At 43.5% G+C, this 27,754-nt stretch overlaps 1 protein-coding gene and 1 long non-coding RNA gene across 2 annotated transcripts in view; one reads left to right on the top strand and one right to left on the bottom strand.

The window, feature by feature from the left end:
* Positions 1–9,314, bottom strand: part of LOC142068549 (uncharacterized) — a 67,782-nt gene extending 58,468 nt beyond the window's left edge. The window contains exon 1 of the long non-coding RNA XR_012664384.1: positions 9,251–9,314. This is a non-coding gene — a long non-coding RNA (uncharacterized LOC142068549). The remainder of the gene's footprint in view (positions 1–9,250) is intronic.
* LOC125644842 (uncharacterized) overlaps positions 1–27,469 on the top strand; it is a 31,063-nt gene extending 3,594 nt beyond the window's left edge. The window contains exons 3-6 of the mRNA XM_048869425.2: positions 16,429–16,683; positions 21,396–21,533; positions 22,163–22,282; positions 24,602–27,469. Coding sequence (XP_048725382.2) covers positions 16,429–16,683; positions 21,396–21,533; positions 22,163–22,282; positions 24,602–24,744 — 656 coding nt within the window. The 3' untranslated portion in view covers positions 24,745–27,469. The remainder of the gene's footprint in view (positions 1–16,428; positions 16,684–21,395; positions 21,534–22,162; positions 22,283–24,601) is intronic.
* The last annotated feature ends 285 nt before the right edge of the window (positions 27,470–27,754 follow it).

Genomic DNA, 27,754 nt, shown 5'->3' with positions numbered 1-27,754 from the left:
TTATCTGGGCCCCCCAATTTAGTCCCATTAAGCTGTTTGAGTTTCGCTTCTAACTCAAATATGGTAATGTCTACCTGCATATCCTCATTCCCATTTGTCATGCTACCATTATCCCTAAGATCCTGTTTAGTCTTATTAAAGACTGAGGCAAAGTATTTGTTTAGATATTGGGCCATGCCTAGATTATCCTTGACCTCCATTCCATCCTCAGTGTTTAGCGGTCCCACTTTTTCTTTCTTTGTTTTCTTCTTATTTATATGACTATAGAACCTTTTACTATTGGTTTTAATTCCCTTTGCAAGGTCCAACTCTACTTGACTTTTAGCCTGTCTCTCTTTATCCCTACATGTTCTGACCTCAATAAGGTAGCTTTCCTTGCTGATCCCTCCCTTCTTCCACTCCCTGTATACTTTCTGCTTTTTCTTAATCACCTCTCTGAGATGCTTGCTCATGCAGCTTGGTCTACAACTCCTGCCTATGAATTTTTTCCCCTTTGTTGGGATGCAGGCTTCCGATAGCTTCTACAGCTTTGATTTAAAATAATCCCAGGCCTCCTCTGCCTTTAGATCTATAAATTCTTCAGTCCAATCCACTTCCCTAACTAATTTCCTTAATTTTTGAAAGTCAGCCCTTTTGAAATCAAAACCTCTAGTTGCAGATTTATTTTTATTAATCCTTCCGTTCAGTTTGAACTGAATTAGCTCATGATCACTTGAGCCAAGACTATCCCCTACAACCATTTCTTCTATGAGGTCCTCACTACTCACCAAAACCAAATCTAAAATGGCATCCTCTCTAGTCTGTTCAGCAACTACTTGCTGAAGGAATCCATCAGCAATTGCATCTAGGAAAATCTGAGCCCTATTATAATTACTAGCACTCATCCTCCATATATCTGGGAAGTTAAAGTCTCCCATGATCACACAGTTTCCATTAGTATTTACTTTATTAAAAACATTAAAAAGGGCTCTATCCATATCCAACTTAGATCCCGGTGGTCTATAGCACACCCCAAGCACTATCCCAGGGGAGGCTCTAATAGTTTTCTTCCCCAATGTAATTTTTGCCCAGACGGACTCAGTCATATCCATTTCATCGCTTCTTATTTCTTTACATTCTATCTCATCATTGATATACAATGCTACTCCACCACCTTTACCTTTATTTCGGTCTTTCCTAAACAGCACATACCCCTCAATAGCTGTAGTCCAGTCATGACTACTATTCCACCATGTTTCTGTTATCCCTATAATATCTGGTTTCACTTCCTGCACCAGTAGCTCTAGTTCCTCCATTTTGTTACCTAGGCTTCTCGCATTAGTGTACAAACATCTTAATTTTTGCTGTTTGGCCTCACTCACATTCTGTACCCTATTAGGCACGGTCATTCTACAGCCAGTATAACCTATTAGACTGGTATCTACACTGCCCTTCCTCCTACCCATGGCTGTATCCTTTCTTACTTCGTTTTCTTTCCTCTCAATGCTAAAATCCAGCGTGGAGATTACCTGGACATCTCCCAACCATCTCCCCCAAATTCCTAGTTTAAAGCTCTATTTAAGCTCTCTTGCTCTGTAGGTCTGGGTGGAACAGACCCCCCAAAGTTTGTTATAGCCAGTTATGGTTTCTCTACCTATTCTCATATGCTCCTCATTTTATTTTCTGATAGTTTTGAGTGTGTTTGCTCCCTTATTGAGTGATCTAAAGTTCTAAAATGCATTTTATTATTGTATTATTGGTAAATCATAACACCCATCCCGGGCCAAGATTTACAAATATAAGAACCTAAAATTAGGCTCCTAAAACCTTATTTAGGCTCTGAAATAAGCAATCTCAGGAGAAGAGGTGGGGTCCCAGAGGACTCGAAGGGGCAAACATAGTACCTATATTTAACATGGGAAACAAAAAGGACGTAGGGAAGTACAGACCAGCCTAACTTTGATTCCTGGAAAGATACTGGAACAATTTATTAAACAGAACATTTGTAAGCACCTAGAGGACAGTAGGGTTATAGGGAATAGCCAACATGGATTTGTCAAGAACAAATCATGCCAAACCAACCAAATTTCCTTCTAACAAGGTTACTGGCATGGTGGATGGGGGAGTTGTAGATGTGATATATCTTGATGTTAGTAACCTTTGAGATGACCAGGAGAACTGCATGGTAAACTGCCTGCCAGAATTGAAGGTAGCAGATCTCATGAGACATCTAGATAGCCTAATAGGTAGGGCTGGGGAGGAGCCAGTGGTTGTGGTAATGTAGGTGCCAGTGACATAGGGAAAGGTAGGCGAGAGGTCCCAGAGGCCAAATTTAGTCTGCTAGATAAGAGATTAAAGTCCAGGTCCTCCATGGTAGCATTCTATGAAATGCTTCCAGTTCCACACACAGGGTCAGAAAGACAGGCGGAAGTTCAGGTATTGATGCTTGGATGAATGATAGTGTAGGGAGGAGGGATTTAGGTTTATTAGGTACACAGGAGCCTTTTGTGGAAGTAGTGGTCTGTACAGGAGGGCTAGGCTCCATCTAAAACAAAATGAAACCAGACTGCTAGTACGTAAACTCAAAAAGGTTGTAGAGGATATTTTAAACTAAGGGGGGTGCCAATGGGGTGGAGGATTGCGCAGTTCTGGCAGAGACTTAGCAATGAATTTATTAAAGGGGGAACTCTGTATCCTAGTAAAGAGGATAAGGAAGAAGTTGGCAAAGGACAGGTAGGAGCTAGTAAGAAACGCTCAAAAGTAAAAGAATCCCACTTAAAAATAACACATGAAGGCAAGCTACTGAATATTGACAAAAGGTAACAATGTTTATATAGAAATGTTAGAAGTCTTAATACTAAGATGGATGAACTAGAGTGCCTGGCATTAAATGAGAACATAAGTATAATATGCATCACAGAAACTTGGTGGAATGAGGATAATCAATGGGACATGGTAATACCACGGTACAAAATGTATGGGAATGACAGAGCAGGTCACCCTGGTGGGGGAAAGGCACAATATGTGAAAGAAAGCATAGAGCCAAATAAAGTAAAAATCTTAAATGAACTAAACTGTACCACAGAATCTCTATGGATTGAAATTCCATGCTTGAATAATAAGAATACAGCAGTAGGAATATATTACTGACCAGGCTGGTGACAGTGATTGTGAAATGCTAAGAGAAGTTAGAGAGACTACAAAAGTAGAACGAGCAATAATAATGGATGATTTCAATATCCCCATATTGACTGGGTAAATGTCACTTCAGGGCCTGATGCAGATATAAATTTTCTAGACACCATAAAAGACTGCGTTTTGGAGCAGCTAGTCCTGGAACCCACAAGGAGAGAAGCAATTCTTGATTTAGTCCTAAGTGAGCACTGGATCTGGTCCGAGAACTAACTGTAGCTGAACCACTCGGTAATAGTGAGCATAATGTAATTAAATTTAACATCCTCGTAGTGGGGATAATACCAGAAAAACCTACCACAGTAACATTTGAAAAGGGGAACTACACAAAAATGGGAACACTTGTTAGACTGAAATTAAAAGGACTGTCACAAGGGTTAAATGTCTGCAAGCAGCCAGGGGAGTGTTTAAAAAAAGCATAATAGAGGCTCAGACTAATTGTATACCACAAATCAGAAGACACAATAAGAGGACCAAGAGAATGCCACCGTGGCTAAACAGCAGAGTAAAGGAGGCAGTGAGAGGCAAAAAATGTCCCGTAAAATTTGGAAGTTAAATCCTAGTGAGGATAATAGGAAGGCACTCAAACTCTGGCAGGTTAAGTGTAAAAGCATAGTAAGGCAGGCCAGGAACGAATTTGAGAAAAAACTTGCTTAAGATGCAAAAACTAACAGTAAGAATGTTTGTAAGTACAGCAGAAGCAGGAACCACTAGATGACACAGGTGTTAAAGGAGCACTCAGGGAAGACAAGGCCATTGCAAGGAAACTAAATGAATTTTTTGCATCGGTCTTTACTGCAGAGGATGTGGAGGAGATACCCACATCAGAGCTATTCTTTTGGAGTGACAGATCTGCAGTACTGTGCCACACTGATGTGTCAATAGAAGAGGCTTTAGAACAAATTAATAAACAGAAATAAGTCACCAGGACTATTCACTATTTACCCAAGAGTTCTGAAGGAACTCAAATATTAAATTAAAGAACTACTAAATGTAGTATTTAACCTATTGCTGAAACAAACCTTAGCACCAGATGACCGGAAGGTAGCTATTGTAACGGTGATTTTTTAAAAGGATTCCAGAGGTGATCCTGGCAATTACAGTACTGGGCAGATTGTAGAAACTATAGTAAAATACAGAATTATCAGACAATTTGTTGGGAAAGAGTCAACACAGCTTTTGTAAAGGGAAGTCATGCCTCACCAATGTATTAGAATTTTTTGAGAGTACCAAGAAGCATGTGGACAAGGGTTATCCCGTGGATATAGTGTACAGTAACTCCTCACTTAAAGTTGTCCCGGTTAACACTGTTTCGTTGTTACGTTGCTGATCAATCAGGGAACATGCTCATTTAAAGCCCTGCAAAGCTCTCTTATAATGTTGTTTGGCAACCACCTGCTTTGCCCACTGCTTGCAGAAAGAGCAGCCAGTTGGAGCTAGTGGGGGGGGCTTGGAACCAGGATGGACCAGCAGTCCTCCTATCGGCTCCCTGCTCCCCTAAGTTCCCTGTGCAGCAGCCACCCAGCAGGCTATCAGTTGCTGGCAGTTCAGCTGTCCCTCCCCCCACTGCCCTGTGCTGCTCCTGCCCTCTGCCTTGGAGCTGCTCCCAGGAGCTTCCTGCTTGCTGTGCAGGAGGGGCAAGAGGGGGGCTAATGTCAGGGTGTCCCTCTCCTCCCTGCTCCTGCCCCTCTCCCCGCTTACCCCATCTCTATAGAGCAGGGGCAGGACACGACAGGGTTCTGGACAGAGGGAGCTTGCTGGCAGCAGCTGCTGTCTCAACTTGAGGATCTACTTAAAAAGGCAGTGTACTTAGAGTGGTGTTGGCATACTTAAAGGGGCGGTGTGAATCTTTCTCTCTCGCACACGGTGTGTGTCTCTGTTTCTGTCTGCCATCCTGTCTCCCCTCCCTCTATTTGTGCTGCCTTGTAGAGCGTGAGGCTACATTAACAACAATGAGTTAACCCTTGAGGGCTCAGCTAATTGCTAGTTCATCATTTAGCAGTAAGGCATTCCCTGGGAAATATCCCACCCTCTGACTTCACCACCTCAACCAAGCTTCACAATCATCATCGCTGTGTACCAGAATTAAATTGTTTGTCTAAAACTTATACTGTGTATATATATATAAAATATAGTCTTTTGTCTGGTGAAAAAAATTTCCCTGGAACCTAACCCTCCTTATTTGTATGAATTCTTATGGGGAAATTACATTCGCTTAACATCGTTTTGCTTAAAGTTGCATTTTTCAGGAACATAACTACAAGGTTAAGCGAGGAGTTACTGTACTGGGTTTCCAGAAAGCCTTTGACAAGGTCCCTCACCAAAGGCTCTTAAGGAAACTAAGTAGTCATGGGATAAGAGGGAAGGTCCTCTCCTGAATCAGTAATTGGTTAAAAAATAGGAAACAAAGAGTAGGAATAAAAGGTCAGTTTTCACAATGGAGAGAGGTAAACAGTGGGGTCCCCCAGGTTTCTATACTGGCACCTGTGCTGTTCAATATATTCATTAATGATCTGGAAAAGGGGATGAACAGTTAAATGGCAGAATTTGCAGATTATACAAAGTTATTCAAGATAATTAAGTCCGAAGCTGACTGCAAAGAATTATAGGGGGATCTCACAAAACTGGGTGACTGGGCAAGAAAATGGCAGATGAAATTCAGCAATGATAAGTGCAAAGAAACGCACACTGGATGCATGATTTTTAAGTGCATGAGTGTGGCAATACATTGGTAATGGCTCCCTGATTCGGAGTTGCCGTGTCACAATGTAAGTTAGATGTGCTCAGGAACCTGATGCCAGCGGAGGACTGGGCATTAGATTGCTTTGTCCTGCCCCTCATTTCGCCCATATCATGCCCCTGAGGTGCCCCCTTCCAAACCTTCTGACAGGAGTGGTGGGGTTGCCAGTTCAGGAGGCAGCTTTACCTCTTCTTCCAGACCATCCCTGCACTGGGAAAATGCTTCTCTGTCCATCCAGCCCAACCACAGAACTGTTGTTACACCTCCTCCATTTCTGTGTTTCTCTCTTCCCCATCTCAGTCCACCCCAAGTAAATCCTCTATCACATGGCTCATCAGCAATGGTGGTGTAACACATGTAGCTGGGCATGGCAGGCAGGCAGGTGTTCATGGAGCCAGCCATGCAGATCTTTCATCTTTTGGGGTCAGCGTGGGGAAATCACTCACAGATGTTTTACAGAATGAGAGAGAGAAAAAAGAGAACAAATCATCCCCTGGGCATAAAGGCAGTTTCCTGCTGGGCCCTGATCAGTCTTATCAGCATCTAAGTTAGAGGTGCAATGGGAAACTCCCCATATATATGGCTTTATAAAATGGAAGGGCTCTGTAACAATTCAGTGGGCTTCAATCTGAAACAGTGAGGGGTCTTGAGCACCACCTGTTTGTGAGTATAGGGTGGTCCCATGCATTTCTAGGTTCCTGTCTATCTGTACCTGAGAGTGTGTGCACGTGACTGTAGGTTCTGTTCTATCTGTAAGCTGTTTGGGGCTGGGACTGTCTCTTTTTGTTTTGTTTGTACAGCGCCTAGCACAATGGGAGCCCTTGTCCATGACTGGGGCTCCTACATGCTACAATAATATAAATAATAACATCCCTCTATATTGTATCTGAAGGACGTTTTGTCTGGATTCCTATATGTCTGCATTTTATCTGCATTTTATCCTAGGGAGCATGTTCAGGTTCCTGCCTCTGGCAAGGCCCCAATCACACCTCTCAACTTTCTAGACACCACAAAGTGTAGCCAAGATCTCCAAATTGCATAGCAAAAGGACCAAAATGCATAGCAGGCATTTTATTGCCTTCTCCACATGCAGCTCTGTGGCTATAACCCAGAAAAGTGTATATGTTCATGATTCCCTTCCTCCAGGAAGTGTTCAGAATCTGAGTATGTGGCTTTACCTCATTATTTTAAAAATAAAATAAAAAACATGTATTCATTCTCTTCCCCCACTCCACCCTACAGTCAGTTGGCTCTCTGTTGGAATCCTGAATATGCCTTCTTCTTCATTCTCTCACTATATTCTTTCTTTCACCACCTTCACCCCCGCACCATCCACTGCTGCTTTTGTACCTTGGAGAGAAGGAGTCTGACACTGCGCTGGAACAGGCTGCATTGACCACAGCAGGAACAAACATAGAGCAGATGCTTGGGGGAAGGAGAAGGAACACTTACAATTTCCCTGCCAGGATGCAAAGAACTCTATAAAATAGAATCATAGTGACGTAGGGCTGGAAGGGACCTCAAGAGGTCATCTAGCCCAGCCCAGTCATCTTGTCTAGTCCCGAGGCAGGACTAAGTACACCTAGGGCATGTCTCTATTGCCCCGCAGTTCAAACAACAGGGGTGTGAATAACAGTGTACACCAAAGTATTGATGATGTGTATCCCTGTATCGATGATGTGAGCACAAACTTAAAGGTCCCTTTAAGTTTGCACTGACAGCATCCATGAAGGGGGTTACAGCGCAGCACATCCCCATTGTCTGAACTGTGGGGCAGTTTAGACAAGCCCTTAGACCATCCTGACAGGTGTTTGTCTAACCTATTCTTAAAAATTTCCAGTGACAGAGCTTCCATACCCTCCGCTGCTAACTTGGTCCAGTGCTTAACTAGCTTCATAGTTAGTTGTTCCCAATATCTAACCTAAATCTCCCTTACTGCAAACTAAGCCAGTTACCTCTTGTCCTATCCTTGGTAGATATGGAAAACAATTGCTCACCATCCTCTTTATAACAACCTTTTACATATTTGAAGACTGTTATCTTGTTCCCACTCAGCTGTCTCTTCTCAAGACTAAACAGGACCAGTTTTTTAATCTCTTTTGTTGTTGTTGCTCACCTCTGGACTCTCTCCAGGGGTCATTAATGTGTCTGTGGTAAATATTTTGAGGTCTGTGATAATTTTTCAAAAAAATTGAATGACCGAATGACATAACTCCTCCCCTCCCCCCGCCAAGTCTGTCACGAAGTACGGTAATTTTGTCAAGTGTCCTTTGCGCAACATGGTGGTGCTGACCCCTGACTCTCTCCAATTTATATACATCTTTCTGAAAGTGTGGAGCCCAAAATTGGCTCTGGTGCTCCAGCACCAGTGCCAAGTGGAGTGGAACAGTTGCATACTGTGTCTTATTTACAATGCTCCTAGTAATACACCCCAGAATGACATTTGTCTTTTTCAAAGCAGCATCATATATTCAGTTTGCGATCCACTATAACCCCCACATCCTTTTCTGCAATGCGACCACCTAGCCCGCTATTCTCCATTTTGTATTTGTGCACTTCATTCTTTTTCCCTAAGTGTGGTACTTTGCACATCCTGATTGAATTTCATCTTGTTGATTTCAGACCAATTCTCCAATTTATCATTTTTAATTCTAATCCTGTCCTCCAAAGTGTTTGCAACCCCTCCCAGCCTGGTGTCATCTGCAAGTTTTCTAAGTACACTCTCCTGTCATCCAAGTTATTAACAAAATTACTGAATAGCGTCAGACCCAGGACCAACCCTGCAGCACCCCACTTGGTATGTCTTCCCAGTTTGACAGTGAACCACTGATTACTACTCTCTTAATATGGTTTTACAACCAGTTGCTAATGAAGAGCTCTTGAATGACTGGTCCCGATTCCCATCGCTCAAAGGGGGATAATATCCCCATCTAGCAGGGAGGCGGTAGAGGCCTGCAGGCCCATGTCTGTCTGTACTATCTCCAAAGGCAGCTTCTCCTTTTGATTCACTATCCCCACACTCAGCTTCCCTTGGTGCAATCTCTTCTGTTCCACCTATGAACTGGTTGTGCTGCCCCCATGCAGACAGATCTGCTTCTCCCGCAGACCCACCCACTGTTCCTGCCCTCTGGTTTCATGATTAACTTTAGTAGGAGTGGGTTCCAGAGGACTGGTGATTTAAAAATATATCCCACATTAATGGTGATCTGAAATACATTAATAATAATAATCAAAATCAGATCCCAACTCATTAAAGAGAATAGATGTGCAGAGTTAGCATTTGCAAATAAGTACATTTATACATGAAAATATCTGAGCCTTATTTCCTCCTTTTCTTACCTGCTTAGACGTGAATTCAGGCCTCTATCTTTTCCTTGCCCCACCCACTCCTAATGTAGTGAAAGGAACCAAGCTCCTTTCTCTGCTATAGTGGTTAGTGATGCTCATAGCTGTGGAAGGAGAAAATGGAACATTGAAACTTAGGTCTTGGCAGGTAACAGTGTTTCAGTTCATCTTCAAAATGTATATATTTTTCATTTTTACATCTACGTGTGGTTTCTGTTAATGATCTGAAACCCTCAATAGGGTTTTTTTAATACCTATATAAAGGCTTCAGAGCCTTTACACAAAAAGGGGAAGTGCTTTCTCTGAGAAGTTCTAACTTCTGAGGATTTGTTAGTTAATGTCTGAAGATGCAAAGGCCGAGATAATTGCTCATTACGATCATTGTATTGAGAAGAATCTTTCAGGTACTGTGTTCGCCACCTTCTGAAATATTGAAAGTATGACAATGTACAGGTCTTTGGAAACAAAACCAAGCCATTTAATCCAAAAGGAAGTTGTTGGGGGGGGGGAAGACTTGGATTTGAGGGGGCTGGAGATGGTTTATACAACAAATCAAGCTGCTGCCTGTCCTGCCCTGTGTACAGTCGGCAGGCTCTTTACTTCCATTCTAGCTGCAGCAAGAGGCAGAAAGAGCCTACACGCTGGGTGAGGTACGGGGCACTGGCAGTTAGAAATATCACCATTTGGATTCATAAATGGAACTCGTTTGGTCTGGAATCATCGAGACAGACTTAAGACAGGATACTGCAATGTCACACAGTCACAGGGTCTCTTTTCTAACAGTCTAGCTGCAATCGGAAAGCCAAATTTTTCTCTGTAAATCTCTACATGATCTCAGTAGGGTTGCCCTGGTGTGACTGAGAGGATAATGTGGCCCTAAATCTGCATGATACTTTTCCTGACTCCCCAGCATTAGAAGATTTTTGCCTGGGAGGTTTTTTTCTAACATTCTGATCTTTTCAGTATTCCATTTTTAATTCCCCTCCACCCTCCCTCTCTCTTGCCTCTAAAATAGCAAAAAAGACAGCAACCAGGCAGGCAGCCCCAAAACATAAGGGCAAAAACATACCCTGGGGATGGAAAGTGAGCATCTGAGGATGATATGTAGCCCTAAGTCTGCAAGTGACATTTTCCTCAATTAATTTTAGCGGCACAGCAGGAAATGAAAGGGTAGTGCTTACTGTAAATGCCTTTCTCCCCTCTCCCCACCACTGCGGGTGTCTGAAGATGCACATCACTGCTCTTCTCAGAGAGGGCTATTTCTGTCATGTCATAGATCAGTTCAGGTCTGTCCTTTGCTCCTATGATAGTGACAGGATGAAGCTGCTGCGGCCTTGAGCCATTTTGCAGATTTTGGATACAGATAACTGAGAACTGAGTTTAACTGACATTGCTAAGAGGGAAACAAAACAAGAGGCTGGGAGGCCGAGCAGTCAAGCTGAGAGAGTCTAATATGGTAAGAGTTTAAACAATAATTGGGGTGATTTTAAGTGTCTCACTGAAACACACACAAAAAATATCCACAAATCCACACCTCAGAACTGCCTTCAGATTACCCTGACCAAGCCAAATGAGATGTATGTGCTTTGTATGAAGTTAAGCAGTGTTGAGGAGTGCTGTATTCCAGCTGTACTCTGAAGTCATGTCCTAATCTCACTGCAACCCAAGTGCACCTTAAAAATTTGAGTTTCGATATTTTGCCATGATATCCTCCTTCCCCCAAGTGGGTGAGATTTGGCTGATCTTAAATGTTACTAGTGGGCTGTATTTTCAAATGGGATAAATAAGTGTAGCTCTATTTATAGCAATGACATCATCTGAGGATCTGGCCCACCGACACCTAGATTAGGGTTGGGACCAGGGGAGCAGGTCTAAAGCCTTTGCTGTGGCATGTAGACATCTGGTTTATATTACCACTGTTTAGATAATGCATCTTGTTCCTAAAACTCCATCCTGCATACTACAGAATCCAGACAGACTCCTACGTGAGACATCATTGGAGTCCAGACATTATTACACACTGATTCTCTCTCTGTCTCCTCTCTGCCAGTCATATCAAATCAAACATTGCATGACCAAGCGCCAGCCTGGTGGGTCTCTTTATCAACCCACCTCAACTTCCTGTAGCCATCAGTCTCCACTGGGGGTTACGCATGGCCCATTCAGGCATGATATATTTATCTCGTGGCACTGACAAAAGAATCAGTTCCTGAGAGAACATTATGAAGTTCAGGCTCATAATGCTGGCCTGATCTTCAAAGATGGCCTCTCCTGCATCGCCCACTGACTGCAGTGGCAGTTGTTGGTACTCAATACCTCTGAAAAACAGGGTGTGGTTGTACAGATTGCTTTCTTTGACCATAGCCATTCTCTTCTGAGCTGAACTTTAAACCAATCAACCAAAGACTGAAAAAGAGCAAGGGAGTGTAGGAAACAGGTGTTTCCTCCTTTGCTCAAGATAGGCTTTACACTGGCTTTTTCCTAAATCTGATCTGATGGCCGGGAGAGTCCTTTCTCCTCCCTTTCTGACTCCCATTCTGATACACACCCAGCTCCTGGGTGCGGGGCCTTGCAAGCAATTCGTGGCTCATGTCACTGCAGCATGAGTTCAGCCACCTGGAACCTTAAAGATCTATTCTGATACGTTATTCAGCATGGGGTGTGTTGATTTTTTTTTGTTCCTGCTTCTGACATCATTTCCTGAGCAGCAGATTCGTTTAGCCGTGTAGCCAGATCCTGTTCTTAACAGACGATGCAAAAAGCTCTTTAAAATGGATTTCAAATCTCCTTTAACCCTGCAGTGTGTGCTGATGATCATAATCATGATTGATGGTAAGTGTGGGTTTTTCTTTATGAAACTGGCATGGCTTCGCCCAGGTGAGCGGAAACGTTCATTTTGCTCGGATACCTTTGTAAGGTCACCACCGGGCGTTGGGAAGTATCAAGTGTTGTAATTGCTAAAGCATGAAAAGAGGCCATCATACCAAAGTAAGACAGATTTTTTTATAAACTAATAGTAACTAACAATGCGTTATTGCCTTGATGTACTGCAGCCGTGAACGCACCTGAAAATGATAGCCTCGGAGGATTTGTAGGTGGCATGCTGGTTAAAGCAGGAGATGGGAATGTGAGACTCTGAGGTTCTAGTCCCAACTCTTCATATGACCTTGGGCAAGTCCTTGTAGCAGTAGCCACTATGTCCCTCCAATGATAGCGATAGTTACCTATGCAAAGGGACAGTGTGAGTCTTAATTGATTCATGTTTGCAAAAGCCTTTGAGATCCTCAGATGAACAGTGCTATATCGGTGTAAGTTATCTTAATTGCCATACATACTATTAGCCTGCTGAGTGTTGGACTCCCTATACTGTCTCAGCCTCTAAGCTCTGAGGAGGTGGAGCTGTTGGAGGTAGGAACTTAAGAGGAAAAGAAGAGGGGGTATGCTCATGTCTTTGTCTCTGTAGTTCTGGCTGTATGATGTGCCCCTTGCCTTGATCTTTGCAGGATAGCAGAGTTAGCCTTCACTTCAGGTTTAACCCCCTCTCTTCCCACCTTCCCACTGTGATCCGATTTACCATTTTTATGTCTTATCTGGAGTTTTGCCTTTTGTGAGTCAGCCAGATCAGAACCAATGGACGGACACACAGTAAAATCAGTGACTATGTTTTATTATTATTGTTGAGGCCACATTAGTGAGGAAGCAGACACTGTCAGTGGAATCATTGGTGGCTCAGTCAACTTTCCTTTGGGAATTCAAAGCCTAAAAAATCTCTCTAGGGTAACCTGGGCAGATGACCCACGCCTTATGATACTTTGTCTACAGACTGTGACACTTACTGTAACGAGATTGTGTGCTTGCAGAGCAGAAGACTTTGTTGAAGGAGGATGAAGGAAAGTATGAATTTGCTCTTACAAACACAATCAAAGATCTTTCTTACTGAAAGTATCCAGTAAGTGACCTTCATTTGGAATCAATCATTCTTGAATCTGAGAGCTTAAATGAAGGATCAGTTCTTTCCAAGATGTCAGTTTGGCTCTCAGTAGCTGTAGGTGTCTTTGGATTAGCAGACACAGTTTGTAGGTTTTCGGCTCTGCAGAATGCCATAGTGCTGCATGCAAACAAAAGGATATTTTCTGCACCCACATTGCCAACTTCCTATATTCTCTGAGCCCACTGAGAGCATAAAGGTGCTGGGAGAAGATGCTTTCACCCACAACTTCAGAGATAGCAGTGTGGGTTGTGTGTTTCTGGAGAGCAGATTTTAGGCACGGAGTTGTGCATTTTAGTCCATTTCCATAGTGGGACAGGTGGCAGCTGTCACAAAAACTGTCACATTGCCACTGTTGGCACTAATTGACCCCTTGCTGGCAATCTTGCCTGGTAGGCTAAGGACTGACTGGATGATGGTGACTGAACTCTTTTCTCACCCCCAAGAGCTGGTCTCTCCGAGTCAGGTTTGAAATACACCTGGGCTTGTTTCTCAGCTGCTCAGTGCAATGGAGAAGGGGTCTGACAAGGATCTTGTTGCTACTCCCTGATTCTCAGCTGTTGACCCCCAGTGTGCAGATTTAATTTATGCTGATGACATCAGGTCCCTCAGGGGTATTGTGTCACTTAGAAGTTGGTCATAGTGGCCCCTTGCTCCACCATGCCCTCTGTCCCCAACCTTCCCGCTCCCTTTGTTCACTGGATGGCGCAGCTCTGGCATAGGAGACAGCAGAGCTGGTGCGGGAAGTGGCAAAGCCACTTCTGCCAGCTTTATGTCAGTGGTACTTCTCCTCACAAAGGGACAATTCTCCAGGGTGAATCACCCGGCTAATGGAAGCTCACTTAGTCTATTGGAGATTCCAGCCCATCAGTGGGGTAGCGTGGGGAGGCTTGCACTGCCATTGCCCACTTTATACCAGTGCCATAGATAAACTGAGGACTTCAGTCTCCAGGACTGTCATTCTCACACCTTGCACTGCCCCCTCCAGGATTCAGATAGGCTGGTACTTTGCACCACATTCTCTCGGGTCCTGTTCTATGCTGCATTCACTTTACAACGTCCCAGGTTTTTAAGAGAAAATGGAGTTTATGGGATTATAATGAAAATGTCAAAGTGGACTGATCTCAGTGAAGACAAATGAAACTTAATGCCAGCCAAGTGCAGACAAGCTGAACTCCAGCTGAGAGCTGGTCAAAGACAGGGCTCCTTGGCCCAAAGGGCTTAGATGAGAATTGGGCAAATCCTTCAGAAAATGTTCAGGCCTACTTTTTCCTATATTTAAATCCATTTGCTCTGGTGTGTTTACAACCCTTATGTGTTCACTTGCCACACATCTTCTAGTGAAAGAATTTACTGGCAGGAATACTCATAGGTGCAATGTCTTTTAGGTGAATATTGGATAGTATTCAAGGAAAGTGAATTTTGAGCTTGTGAACATGACTATTCACACGAGACACCTATGTGTGAGTTACTCATATAGTCAGGGAACAGAAATACACCATGTGACCTGTATGTCTAGTCCATACTTCACTACCTGCCAAAGCTCAATTATAGAAAATAATCTATTGTCATGGACCAAACTGATGGAGATACAAATGTATTCACTTGGGAAACTTAAAATGATCTGGGATTCATTTATTTAGTGTAAAGAACTCTTTTGATAACCTCAGTTTCATTATTCTTTATTTCTGAAATAAATAATTTTCAACAAGAAAACCAAAGAGACCCCAAATTTGTATGAAATGTAGGTAAATTAAGATGAATGACATCTATCAGAATGAGGGAGATTTGAGAAACATAACCATAACATAACCAACACAGCTCAAATTTTAAATACTCTCAACAAACTGCAAGCTACAGGCCAGAAATTATTCAGAGTTTATGCTACAAATAATTTTGAATACTGAATCTGGAAAATTCAAAAGAATGATCATCTGTTTTCAGGCAATATGTGAACAGAAGAAGAGGTGAGAAATAAATTACTACTTATTGTTTGCTCAGCTCTAGCTTGAGTCAATTCTCCTTCAAGAGTACTATCTCTATATCTCTCTATCTATTTTCTGATGCTGTGAAATTAAAGGCTTGAGATGAGCAAATAAGTAATTTCATAAGAGGTCTCCAAGATCAAGGGCTGTTGGTATGATGGAATTACAATTCTTTTGGAGGGAGTTGCAATCAGTATCTCATGAGGATTCAGGTAAATAGTTAATTGAATTAATCAGCAACAGAAAAATGTGGGTGCACCTGGAAATTAACCAAACCAAACCAGGAGTTTTGATTACATTCATGTGACGGATTTTCTTCTCAGAGGGCAATCAGCCTCTGGAATTATTTGCTCCAGTGCCACGGGAAAAACTCAAATTAATGGCATTCAAGAGAATAATAGCCAATAACTTGGGCATCAGAAGTATTTCAGGGTGTAAATGACATTAGATACTCATCTACTGTACGGTGATGTTTGATCGCACCACAGGGTTGAATTGATCACCGGATATGGGGTGGGGAAAGGATATTCTCCTGTTGCACCTTGGAAGTTTCTGTCTTCTCTTGGAGCATTGTGTACGATTTGACCATTAGGATCAGGTGGGAATATCCCACAAATGATCTCTTGCAGTTGCTGGGGAGCTGATGGGCACTGCTGAGACTGAAGGAGGAGGAACCGGCATTGGAAAGGGAGTGGTTCTCAACCTATTTACCACTGTGGGCTGCATATGCAGCCCTCTATGTGTTTTATATGGGCCACATCTGCACAATATATATACTCCCTATTTGGCCCTGAGGATGTCACATAGGCTGCATGTGTGCTGATTATGCTGCGGGTTGAGAACCACTGCACTATTGGATGGATTGCCTGGGGGTGGGCAGACTCGGGGAGGATTTCAGGACTAGGAGAGACAACTGGGGGCTCGCAGAAGAAAAAAATGGAAATTAGTGGGACTGCAGGATTGCCATAGGCTATTGTGGGATTTCAGAGGCATGGCCAGGTGTTGGTGGGATTGCAGGCATTGATGAACCTCATTCTTTCCCATCTTTTATTTCTGTGTAAACTAACATGTGGCAAATGCCATTGTGGTTTGTGTCCGAATGGAAGAAATATCCACTTTTGTTCATGTTCATTGCCATGTCTGGTTAACTTGTCTCTGTTCTCTCCCCTGTTTTCATAACTCCCATCTTGTGTGACAAGAGCCAACCCAAATCCCAGCTGTTAATGTCTCCAGCCACACTGATGGGGGAAGAGAATTACTTTGTGAGAGCGCTAACCGTTCCCATGTCTGCTTTCATTGGATGCTGAATGGACAGCTTGTGGGTCTGATTGAGATTGAGGATGATGGCAAGAAGATTATTTTGGAGAAAGGGCTGCCTGAAAAGCTTGTCTGTCAAATTCACCATGAAAACAACATCCGTAAGAGTTCCCTCATAGAACTGGAGTGTAAGGAAGGTAGGTGATGTTAGCCACAGTTTATCTTCATTTTTCCCCTCTCAGGATGAGGGTGAGAGGAGTTGTCAGTGTCCGTATCTGCATGCAGAGACAAGTACGTCTTGACTTCCTTGCCTCCCTCTCTCCCCCCTGCAGCTCTGTATCCATGTCCTACAACAGCAGTTCTCAACCAGGGGTCCGAAGCCCCCTGGGGGTCCGTGAGCCCTTTCTGGGGGGCTACAAAGCCCCGTGGCTGAAATCCGGTTCCCTTGAGCCCCAGCACTGAAGCCGGGAGCAGTGCAAGGCTAAAGCTGGGAACCCCAGTGCCCCCCGCCACCCGAAGCTGGGAGCCTCACTGGGAGCCCCCCCGCCCACATACAGCCCCTAGCTACGACCTGCCCGCACCCTGAGCTTCCCCTCTGCCCACACACAGCCACTAGCTATCCCCTCCCTGCACCCTGAGCTACCACCCCCTGCTCACACACAGCCCCTAGCTATCCCCTCCCTGCACCCTGAGCTACCCACCCCTGCCCACACACAGCCCCTAGCTATCTCCTCCCTGCACCCTGAGCTACCACCTCCTGTCACACACAGTCCCTAGCTACCCCCTTCCTACACCCTGAGCTACCCACCCCTGCCCATATACAGCCCCTAGCTATCCTCTCCCTGCTCCCTGAGAGGTTTTCAAACTTTTTGAACTGAGTCCCCCCTTTGAGTTATATTTTTGGCTGCATCCCCCCACAGCCCAGACAGGCTGGGTGGCCTCCTGAGGTGAGTCAGGGGATGGAGGAGGCGCTCCTGCCCTGGACCCTTCTGTGCAGAGTTGGCTTGAACCCCACCAGCCCTTCCCCCCTCCCCCCCCCCGCATAGAAGTAAAATTATGCCTATGCCCAAGGGTGTCTGCCCCCCGTCCCCGGCCTGGAGCCCCGCACTCTCCCCCTCACCCCCACCAGGCCCTGGTGTTTTAATAGCATGTTGAGGGGGGCCTCAACAAGAAAAAGGTTAAGAACCCTGTCCTACAATGTATTTCCCAAGTTGATATGCACCTCCCATACTGACAAGTCAGAGATCTCCTACTCCACAATCAAAAAAGAACCCACGGGTTTCTTCCTATCCTGACATACTTTCCTCACTGAACCTTCCAGCATCTCCACAAATAAACCAGCACCCACTACCCGAATTCTTCAGCTCCTGGGCTCAGCTGCTGTATTGTGCTTTGCTTTATTACCCTCCATGTAGGTCCGCTGTCCAAAATTGTCAAGAAGATTAACCAGCTTATAAATATCGCCTCAGCCTCCCTCACAATTCGTGTTGAGCAAACAATTCACCACAAATAATTTATTTATTTAGATCTAACCTTTTTCCCTGTTTGCAAATTGTCTGTGGACTCTGATTTCATTAATTTGTTTACTGTTCACAGCTGATGTCTCTTTCATGTGAACAAATTTCACCCAATGAATTGATCACAAACTGTTCAGCATGGGCTCGATCAAAAGCCTATTGATATCGTTGGAAACACCCTCATTGACATTAATGGGCTGTGGATCAGGCCTTGTGATAATTCATGCAGGGATCTGATAATCACCCTGCAGTATATGCTCTGTGGGGCCACCTCAGTGACAAAGTGTAATATCTGTTCCCTATTTCCAGTCCACAAACCCATCAAGGAATTTCATGATAGCTGTGTAAGCACTGCTGATGTGAAAAGTTGTATGAACACATATTGGCATGGGTATTAGCACACTTTTGGGAACTGGTGACACTTTTGCTTTCTGTGAACACATACTTACTTCGTTCTAATGTTCACAAACCGTGAGTAAAAGGGGTTTCGAATACCAATGTAGAGAATTCATGGGGTTTAATTCTTTTTAAATGACCAATTATTTTTGCTGTATTCTTTCCCCCTCTCCTTACCATTATAATGATGATGATAATTAGAAAAAGACTGATGATATTCTACTCACTAGTCAGAAAAAATTATTTGCTCCAGGCAAATGGATGAATGCAGTTTTTGTAAGGTTGATAATGAATCTAAATACCCTGGGCATTAGACAACTTGATGGCAGATGAAATTTATCCTGGATAATTGTTACCATAAAACATATTAACCAGAATAATTTAAACTTCTCAGGAATACTGAGAAGGACTATGAACATGTGGGATCTAAAGAAAATGACTTGGTAGTTATAAGTAGCTTGATAAAGATGTCTGTCCAGCATGCAGAAGTTGTTTAAATAAGCAAGAAGATGCATAGGACATTTAAAAGGGTATTTATTATTAGGGCTGTCAAGCGATTAAAAAAGTTAATTGCAATTAATAGTGTGATTAATTGCACTGTTAAACAGTAATAAAATACCATTTATTTAAATATTTTTGAATGTTTTCTATATTTTCAAATATATTTATTTCAGTTACAACACAGAATACAAAGTGTATAGTGCTCACTTTATATTTATTTTTATTACAAATATTTGCACTGTAAAAAACAAAATAAATAGTATATTTCAATTCACCTAATACACCTAATACAAGTACTGTAGTGCAATCTCTTTATCATGAAAGTTGAACTTACAAATGTAGAATTATGTACAAAAAGTAACTGCATTCAAAAATAAAACAATGTAAAACTTTAGAGCCTACAAGTCCACTCAGTCCTACTTCAGCCAATCACTCAGACAAACAAGTTTGGTTACAATTTGCAGGAGATAATGCTGCCCACATCTTGTTTACAAGGTCACCTGAAAGTGAGAACAGGCGTTCGCATGGCACTGTTGTAGCTGGCATCGCAAGGTATTTATGTGCCAGATGCGCTAAAGATTCATATGTCCCTTCATGCTTCAACCACCATTCCAGAAGATACGCTGGTGACAGGTTCTGCTCAATAACGATCCAAAGCAGAGCGGACCGACGCATGTTCATTTTCAACATCTGAGTCAGATGCCACCAGCAGAAAGTTGATTTTCTTTTTTGGTGGTTTGGGTTCTGTAGTTTCCGCATCGGAGTGTTGCTCTTTTAAGACATCTGAAAGCATTCTCCACACCTCGTCCCTCTCAGATTTTGGAAGGCACTTCAGATTCTTAAAGCTTGGGTCGAGTGCTGTATCTATCCTTAGAAATTTCACATCGGTACCTTCTTTGCATGTTGTCAGCTCTGTTGTGAAAGTGTTCTTAAAATGAACATGTGCTGGGTCATCATCTGGGACTGCTATAACATGAAATATATGGCAGAATATGGGTAAAACAGAACAGGAGACATACAATTCTCTGCCAAGGAGTACAGTCACAAATTTAATTACTGGATAATTTTTTTAACATGCATCATCAGCATGGAAGCATGTCCTGTGGAATGATGGCTGAAGCATGAAGGGACATATGAATGTTTAGCATATCTGGCACGTAAATACCTTGCAACGCTGGCTACAAAAGTGTCATGCGAATGCCTGTTCTCACTTTAATGTGACATTGTAAATAAGAAGCAGTCAGCAGTATCTCCCATAAATGTGAACACACCTGTTTGTCTTAGCAATTGGCTGAACAAGAAGTAGGACTGAGTGGACTTGTAGGTTCTAAAGTTTTACATTGTTTTGTTTTTGAGTGCAGTTATGTGACAAAATCTACATTTGTAAGTTACACTTTCATAATAAAGAGATTGCACTAGAGTACCTGTATGAGGTGAATTGAAAAATACTGTTTCTTTTGTTTATCATTTTTACAGTGCAAATATTTGTAATAAAAAATAATAATATAAAGTGAGCACTGTACACTGTATTCTGTGTTGTAATAGAAATCAATATATTTGAAAATGTAGAAAAACATCCAAAATATTTAATAAATTTCAGTTGGTATTCTATTGTTTAACAATGCAATTAATCGTGATTAATTTTTTTAATTGCAGTTAATTTTTTTTTAGTTAATTGCGTGAGTTAACTGTGATTAATTGACAGCCCTAATTATTATTATTTCAGGTATTTTGCACAGTGTATTCAGTTTGGTCCCTGTGGAGAGAGACACTGTCGATAGATAAATTGACTAGATAGACAAGCTAGCTAAACAACCAACTGTAGTTAGCTAGACAAGGTGACTAACTAAACAGACTGACAGGTATACTTAGTTCAAGGTGTGGGAATAGTAGATGAAAAAGGAACCAAGTGATAATAAAATCAATGGTTCAAATCTATCCCTGGTGCAATTCCCTTGACTTCAGTGAATTTATACCGGGTTAAATTTGGCTTCATACATTTATCATATTTGGAAGAAGAGTGTTTTTCTTCTGAATGTCCTATGTTTGAACAAACCATTCTTACATAGGAGGAGTGCTTTGGAGGATCTCTGTCTGTTTGTAAATCTGTTGTACCATCTGCCTGTCTTTCTGTCCATTTCTCTCTACCGCTCTGAAGTAAATTCAGTTCCTACCTAAATCTGCAAAGTTGACAAATCCCCAGTCAATGAGTGAGGTGCTGGATAATGTTCACCAACCTGTGTGTGACCTTCTGACAGGCCATCTGCAGTCCGTGCCCCATGCTGGTAGCTTCACATTAGCTCCAGCTGGGAAGGGGAATAAAGAGAAAATCTGTAACACAGTTAGGAACCACATAGTTCATCCTTTCTTCCTAATTCCCCCAGCCCACCCACATCTTCAATATTCTTCACTGACTTTAATTCAGCTGTAGGGCTTTTCAGCTCAGGAGGACATGCTCTAGTTCCTCTGACTAACATACCTTGTCCTTCGTGCAGGAGACCTGTTGAAGCAACCTTTGTTCCTTTACACCCTGGCAGCATGTGGAGGGGGTGCAATTGTCCTGGCTGTTATAGCATCACTGATAACATTCTGCTGCCTGAAAAGCAAACAGCAGTTCATTCCGGTGCCTTCAGGTGAGCGGGGATTTCTCTGCTTCCTACTGGGTTGAGTACAGTCTGTCCTAGGACAGTCTAAACACAGCTCCATTTCCCAACTTGCTCGGTGCAGCTTCTCCGTAGGTTCTGACTAGAATTTGTGGCTAGTCTTGTCTTCCTTCCATTCCTGCCCTTGTCCCAGTAAAGCTGAGCTTTGTAAAAACCTGCTCGTTGCTGGGGAAAAGTCTCCTGCTGGTGAGTTCCTGAAGGAACATTTTTGTTTTCACCTCAGAATTGCTGGCAGGAGCTATTTGTGCTGAAAACATCAGTGGGGGCACATTAAAGAAGCCCTAGTGCTCTGTTTAGGCTTGATCCTGAAGGGAGCTGAGCACCTGTTCCTCCCACTGAATCTCCTGTCTGGATCAGGCCCTCTGTGCTCTGAGTTCAGACATAGCCAGGCCACCTCAGGTGGCAATCCTGTCAGCTCTCCAAATTTGGAAAGTTTATAGTGTCAATACCCTGTATCAGTCTGCTCTGGGAATGGAGCCAGGGCCATGTGAAATGGAGACAAAGACGAGTGTAAAAAGCCAGGCTTCACACTGAATATATCCAGAGTTTATGGAGGGTGGGTCCTGGTTCCTTGCAGTCTTTCATCTGCTTTTCTACAGAGGAGGAAAAGGAAGAGGGAATGACGATGTCAGTCATCTCCAATGAAGAAACAAAGAGCCCTCCAAATGGAGACCACCATGAGGCGCCATCTGCCCCAGATGACAGCCCTCCAAACCCTGGTTGGTACAGGGACTTGGTTTGTAGCTGCCTGAGAAATAACTCATTTAGGAAATTGGAGGAGGATAAAGTTGACGTATGTTATTGAGGGTTGAAAGAGTTGGCTGGACAGTCTGGAAACTGAACGAGAGAGGATATACTGCATGACCACTGGCAGTGCAAGCTTCCCAGCACTGTCCTGTCAATACCTCATTAAGCCACATCAGTATGTGCATTTGTCAGCTCTTGGTGCATTGTGGCCTCGTGCCTTTAATACCCAATAAGTGCACCAATACCCCACTAATGCACCTCCTCTGTGGGGCAGAGGATGGGCTCATCCATTTTACCTTCTGGGTATTAAATTATCTTTTTACAAATAGCTTTGCAATTTCACTGTAATGTTAGCTCCCCATGCTGCATATCCAGTATATTTGTAAGGTAGAGTCACTAACATTGACTCCAATTCTAGAAATCATTCTTATTCAGCACAGTGCTTAAGAATGTGCTAAGCCAGAAGCACATGCTTAAATCCCATTGAAGTCAGAGGTACTTGAGTACATGCTGTGTTGCTTTCTTGAATCGGGGCCACAATTAGTAATACATTCATATTTAAATCTACCAAAGAAATCGGGAATGGAAAACATGGTATATGTGTAATGCAGCCAGGTTAATGTGGGGATAGAAACTGTTTTTTTAATCTTCTATTTGAGTGCTTGATGCATTAAACTCATTTTTTTGCATTTACTTTCCCTGATTTTTTAAATGAACATTAACAGCAGCATATCCGTTACTAACCTATATTAACCAAAGCTACCTTAACTGGAATACTTTTAAGTGAGCCTTCCTTATCTCCGGCATCTTTAACTGTGGCCTCAACTGTCCTTTACTGAGATGGCCTTAACTGAGTTATCCATAATCTACCATCAGTTCAATCATTCTTAGGCAAAACTGTATGCCCTCAGTTTTCAGCGGTTATTGACAAGGGTGCCACAAAAATAAATCAAGTGTGCTTGATAAACAGAGCACTGGATTGGGACTCAGGAAATACGGACTCTGTTCCTAGCTCTGCCCTTGACCTGTTGGGTGACCTTGAAACTGACCTCTTTGGGAAGGTGCTTTGCACTCTGCTGGTGCAAAGCATTATGTCAGAGGTCCGTATCATTGGTAATGCACATGTGCAATCATTCCAGATTTAATGAGCCAACCTTTTAAAACATTGACCCGATTTTCTTCCAATTTAAAATCCCCCCTCTTCATTATGGAGGTCTATAAAACAAGGTATGTTTAAATTTTCTGGCAGCGTACCAAGAGAAACTGAGGTATGCATGTGCTGCATTTCAATAGGAGCCTGTGTAAGAAGGATGTTTTTAACTTGCTTCTCTGATTCAAAAATGTCTGAAAATCATTTTGCTCTAACTTCATAAATAAATTGCATTTGGGGTTTTTAGGCATGGAAAATCCCAGCACTAAAGAATCTGGTTGAGAAAGTTGAACAAGTGAAAAATGAGGGGTTAGAAAGGAAACTGAAACTCAGCCCTAACTAGGGTGACCAGATGTCCTAATTTTATAGGGACAGTCCAGATTTTGGGGGCTTTTTCTTATATAGGCACCTATTACCTCCCACCCTCGTCCCGGTTTTTCACACTTGCCTTCTGGTCACCCTAGCCCTAACTCTAGCTGCTTCTACCACAGGAGCCATAATAAAATACAGTTTTATCTTGTATTGCATCTTACAAATGTACTGTATCCCTTAAAATGCTTGGCAGAGTTAAAAAAATACAGTTACAGAGCAAGATACTGCAATAACAGTGGGGAGGAGTTAAATGTAGAGATATAGGCAAGGGAGAATTGATATGGTTTGTATCGGAGATTTGAAAATACATGGAACGTTCATAAGGCAGAGAGAGATGACAAGAGCTTGTCTCAAAGCAATAGTTGCCAGATTGTATTGAAGGACAGAGAGGAATCCAGTTCTGGGTGAGAAGAAATTAAACAGAGAGGGGACTAGGGAAAGATGAGCTCTGTGATGTTGTCTGTGGCAAATCCATAGAGGGATTTAAAAACAAGGGAGGTGGTTTTGAACCAGATCCTGAATTGAATGGGGAGTCAGTGGAGCAGTTTGCAGCATGTGCTGATGCAGTTGTGCTTCATTGTGCCTGTCAGAAGGTAAACAACAGCGTCTCAGTGTGCTGGAGACCAGAGAGCTGGGACTGGGGCAGGCCATAGAGAAGGGAGTTGCAATTGTCAAGGCAAAAGAAGATTAAGGCCAGGGTGAAGATTCCAGCAGAGGTGGAGCTAAGACAGTAGCAAATGTTTATAACCATTTCTCACTTGTTTTCCAGAAAGCACAGAGACCTGTCAAGGCCTTGAGGCAGAGCCCAAGATGGAGGCAGAGTCTGAGGTGACACCGGATCCAGAGGTGATTGTTGACATCAACAACGAGGAGCGTGTGTGCGACTCTTTCCCTGATCCTATTGATCCCTGACCAGACACGCTCACTGTACCATCCTGGGGTCTGGGGCGGCATACCCCTGTATTACATAGTCTCACTCCATGTAAGAACTTGCCTGCAAAATAACTGAATTAGAGGGGGAAAGTCCACATGCGCACAGATTACAGGCCTGCAAACCTTATTAAAAACCATGCTTGGGCGCTATCATTAGCAATGGGCAAACAGGTTCAAATATTAATAAGACTCCCCCAACTCCATGAACATTTGCCTATTTATAAGACTGCACCTGAGCTATGAAGCTGTTTAGCATGCTCTGAAATGAGCTGGGTAAGGTAACTCTCCCCCATCCCATTATTTTTCATGTCTTTGCCCCTCTGAGATTCCTGGCTAGGCACCAGGATGGACACAACATTTAATCTGAGACCAAAGCCAGGATTTGTCAGAAATTTCCTGGGAAAGCCTATACTCATGAGATTTCCAGCCACATTTTGCAGACCTGAGGTCAGGGGAAGGCTGAGATAAGCGTTCTTTGTGATGGGTGCTTATCTGAACCACTCCTCCAAACTCTTTGCATTTCACCCATAACTAGTTAGTATGTGATGCTGAGAGATGTGAACCAGCTGCGATGGCTGGACCTATTGGAAGAGGATGACTTTGGGTCTCTCAGTATGTTTGTTGCTCAGTAATGACCAACAGGTGGTTATGTGTTTTCCTTTCACTGATGCTGATTGCATAGGGAGATGAGTGATTTGCAGCTGGTGTGCCACTGGGCTGCTTGCCTTTATCATAAGGGTTTTCATGGTATCCACCTGTGATTCTGAAAAGGTGTCTAGTGTAAAGCTGGGATTGTTGAGTGGTGTAGTCCTTAAGGCACTACTACCTGAAATGTAATGGTCTGGCTACTGCAGGCTGATTAAGCTGGTCCTCGGTGTGTGCTTGGGCTTTATCTCCTCTGTGTTATCTGCACAGACAGCTGTAGTTTAGAGAATTCCTTAAGTGGGCTTGTCCTGGAGCCTACTCAATATTATACCCATTGACTTTGCTTAGAAGAGACTTGGGAGTGGAGTAGCGGGGTTCTGATGGAGACTTGTGAGCAGAGTTATATAGGGGAATCCAGGTAGCAGGGGACCCTGCAGGCCAGGAGAAAGGAGCACTGGTAAACCTGCAGGTGAGTCTATCCTGGGGAACTGCTGGTTTGGGCTTGGCTGGGCTGAGCTGTGTTTGCTGTATGAGGGATGAGGGCTAGAGGAGGTTCAAGAAATCAAGCTTCCCTTGCTTTGAGAGAGCTGTGGAGGCAAGGGTCAGTTTAAAGTCAAAGCAGGTGATGCAGTTCAGGGCTGAGTTGCATTGGCAAAGCTGTGGTGGCCGAGAACATTGCATTTTCTCTTGTGAATGCTGTTATGTCCTCCATTTTGTCACCATTCACACACCCTTCCCCGCCCCCCAAAATCCTATGGAAACAGAACTGAGTGGTGGTTTGTACATGCTCTCTGATGCGGGCTGCAAGCACCTAAGTATAGAAACATTCCCTGTCTCCTGGCCTGGGAGCTGGAGAGACCGGCATACAATACCTGAAGGATCACTTTGCACATTTGGATGGCAAAGCTCTGTATTGGTGATGCCAGAGGGTAGTTTGTTCTGTTTTCTCTGATTTTAGGACTCCATTTATAAGATCTTGCAGGTCTAGTAGCAGGGAGGGGGAGGTTCTTAGATGTCCTGTGCCACAGGTGACTGTTCAACCTATCTCAGCTGCTAGGAAACACCCCATCTGTTAGGCACAGACTTTCCATGATTTGACGGGGCTGGGCCTTTGGCTTTTCTCAAGGCATTAGGCCATCCCCTCTCAGTTGGAATGTTGCTCAGAGCCCACTACATGAATGTGGCCATATGTGGGAGAGTTATATCCCATCCCTCCAGGGAACATCCAGGTGGAAATGTGGGGAGACACATTGATGGTGCACTGTGGGGGAGCTGGAGAGGGGCGGGAGAGTTCAGTAGTGCCAAAGAAGTGCTGGGTGCAGTCAGCTCTGGGCTTTCCAACCTGTCGTCTGCACGTTGTAGCTGATAAAGCTAGAGGCAAACAGGGTGACATTAACCTTAGGATGGTGCTTCAACCCAGGGCTCAGTGATTCTCCTCTTCACAGGCACAGTTCTGAGATGTTTCCGCTACTGACCACATAGTCTCAGTTGAGGTCTGGAGCTGGATTGAGCTTCCCTGTATCCAGGAAATATAGGGGAATGAGGCTTCTGTTGTGGGAACTGGTAACTTAAGGTGCAGGGTCTCCGTAGGAGTCCTCTTCTCCCCCTCCCACCCCTCCTTCCCTGAAGGCAGACACCTACCCACAGATTCTACCATGAGACAGTCTGGTGAGAATGTGCATGAGTAGGGTTCACCCCTTGAATGTGGTGCTGGTCATTGGTGCTGTCAGTTGTGGAGTCCTGTCCTGGCTTATGTGTTGGGACGTGGGAGAAGGTCCAGGGAAAGCTAAGATGGTAGCCAGCTTTGGATGCTCTGCAGGCAGACAGAACACTCCATTTCTCTTCGCTCCCTCCCTGCAGCTGTACAGCAATGGTTAAAGATTTTTATTACTGCGATATAAGGCCAAGAGGTGAATCTTTCAGCTTTTTGCTTTTCCTTTTTGTTTTTAATTGAACATGCTTATGCTCAGTTGCAGATTTGTTTTGATGATTCTGTTCCTAATAAAGAGACTAAACTTTCCACAAGAGGTTATAAAATAAAGTTCTGTTCTTTGGCAAATGCCTTGTGTTCTTGTCATTGGGGTTGCCAGCTGGCAGGTTTTTGACCGGCCTTGTGGATGTTTGTACTACCTTGCTGGTTAAAAGATTGAATGTATAGTTTGTTTGTTTTCCACTGGGGCCAACATTCCCTGTAAGCTGTGTGCATGCATTGCAGTGTGGTGATCTGGTAATGACCGTGCATGTCATGAGTCTGGGAGCCTGGTCAGCACCCAGGTCTGGCTCTGTCGGGCCAGGCCCTACACCTGCTGAAACCACAATGGCTCCTCTTGGTGCCAAGGACCAT

This window comes from Caretta caretta, chromosome 1 (assembly GCF_965140235.1).
Source record: "Caretta caretta isolate rCarCar2 chromosome 1, rCarCar1.hap1, whole genome shotgun sequence".
NCBI lineage: Eukaryota > Metazoa > Chordata > Testudines > Cheloniidae > Caretta > Caretta caretta.
Note: the sequence above shows the minus strand (reverse complement) of the source record. Positions and strands in the feature narration are given on the sequence as shown.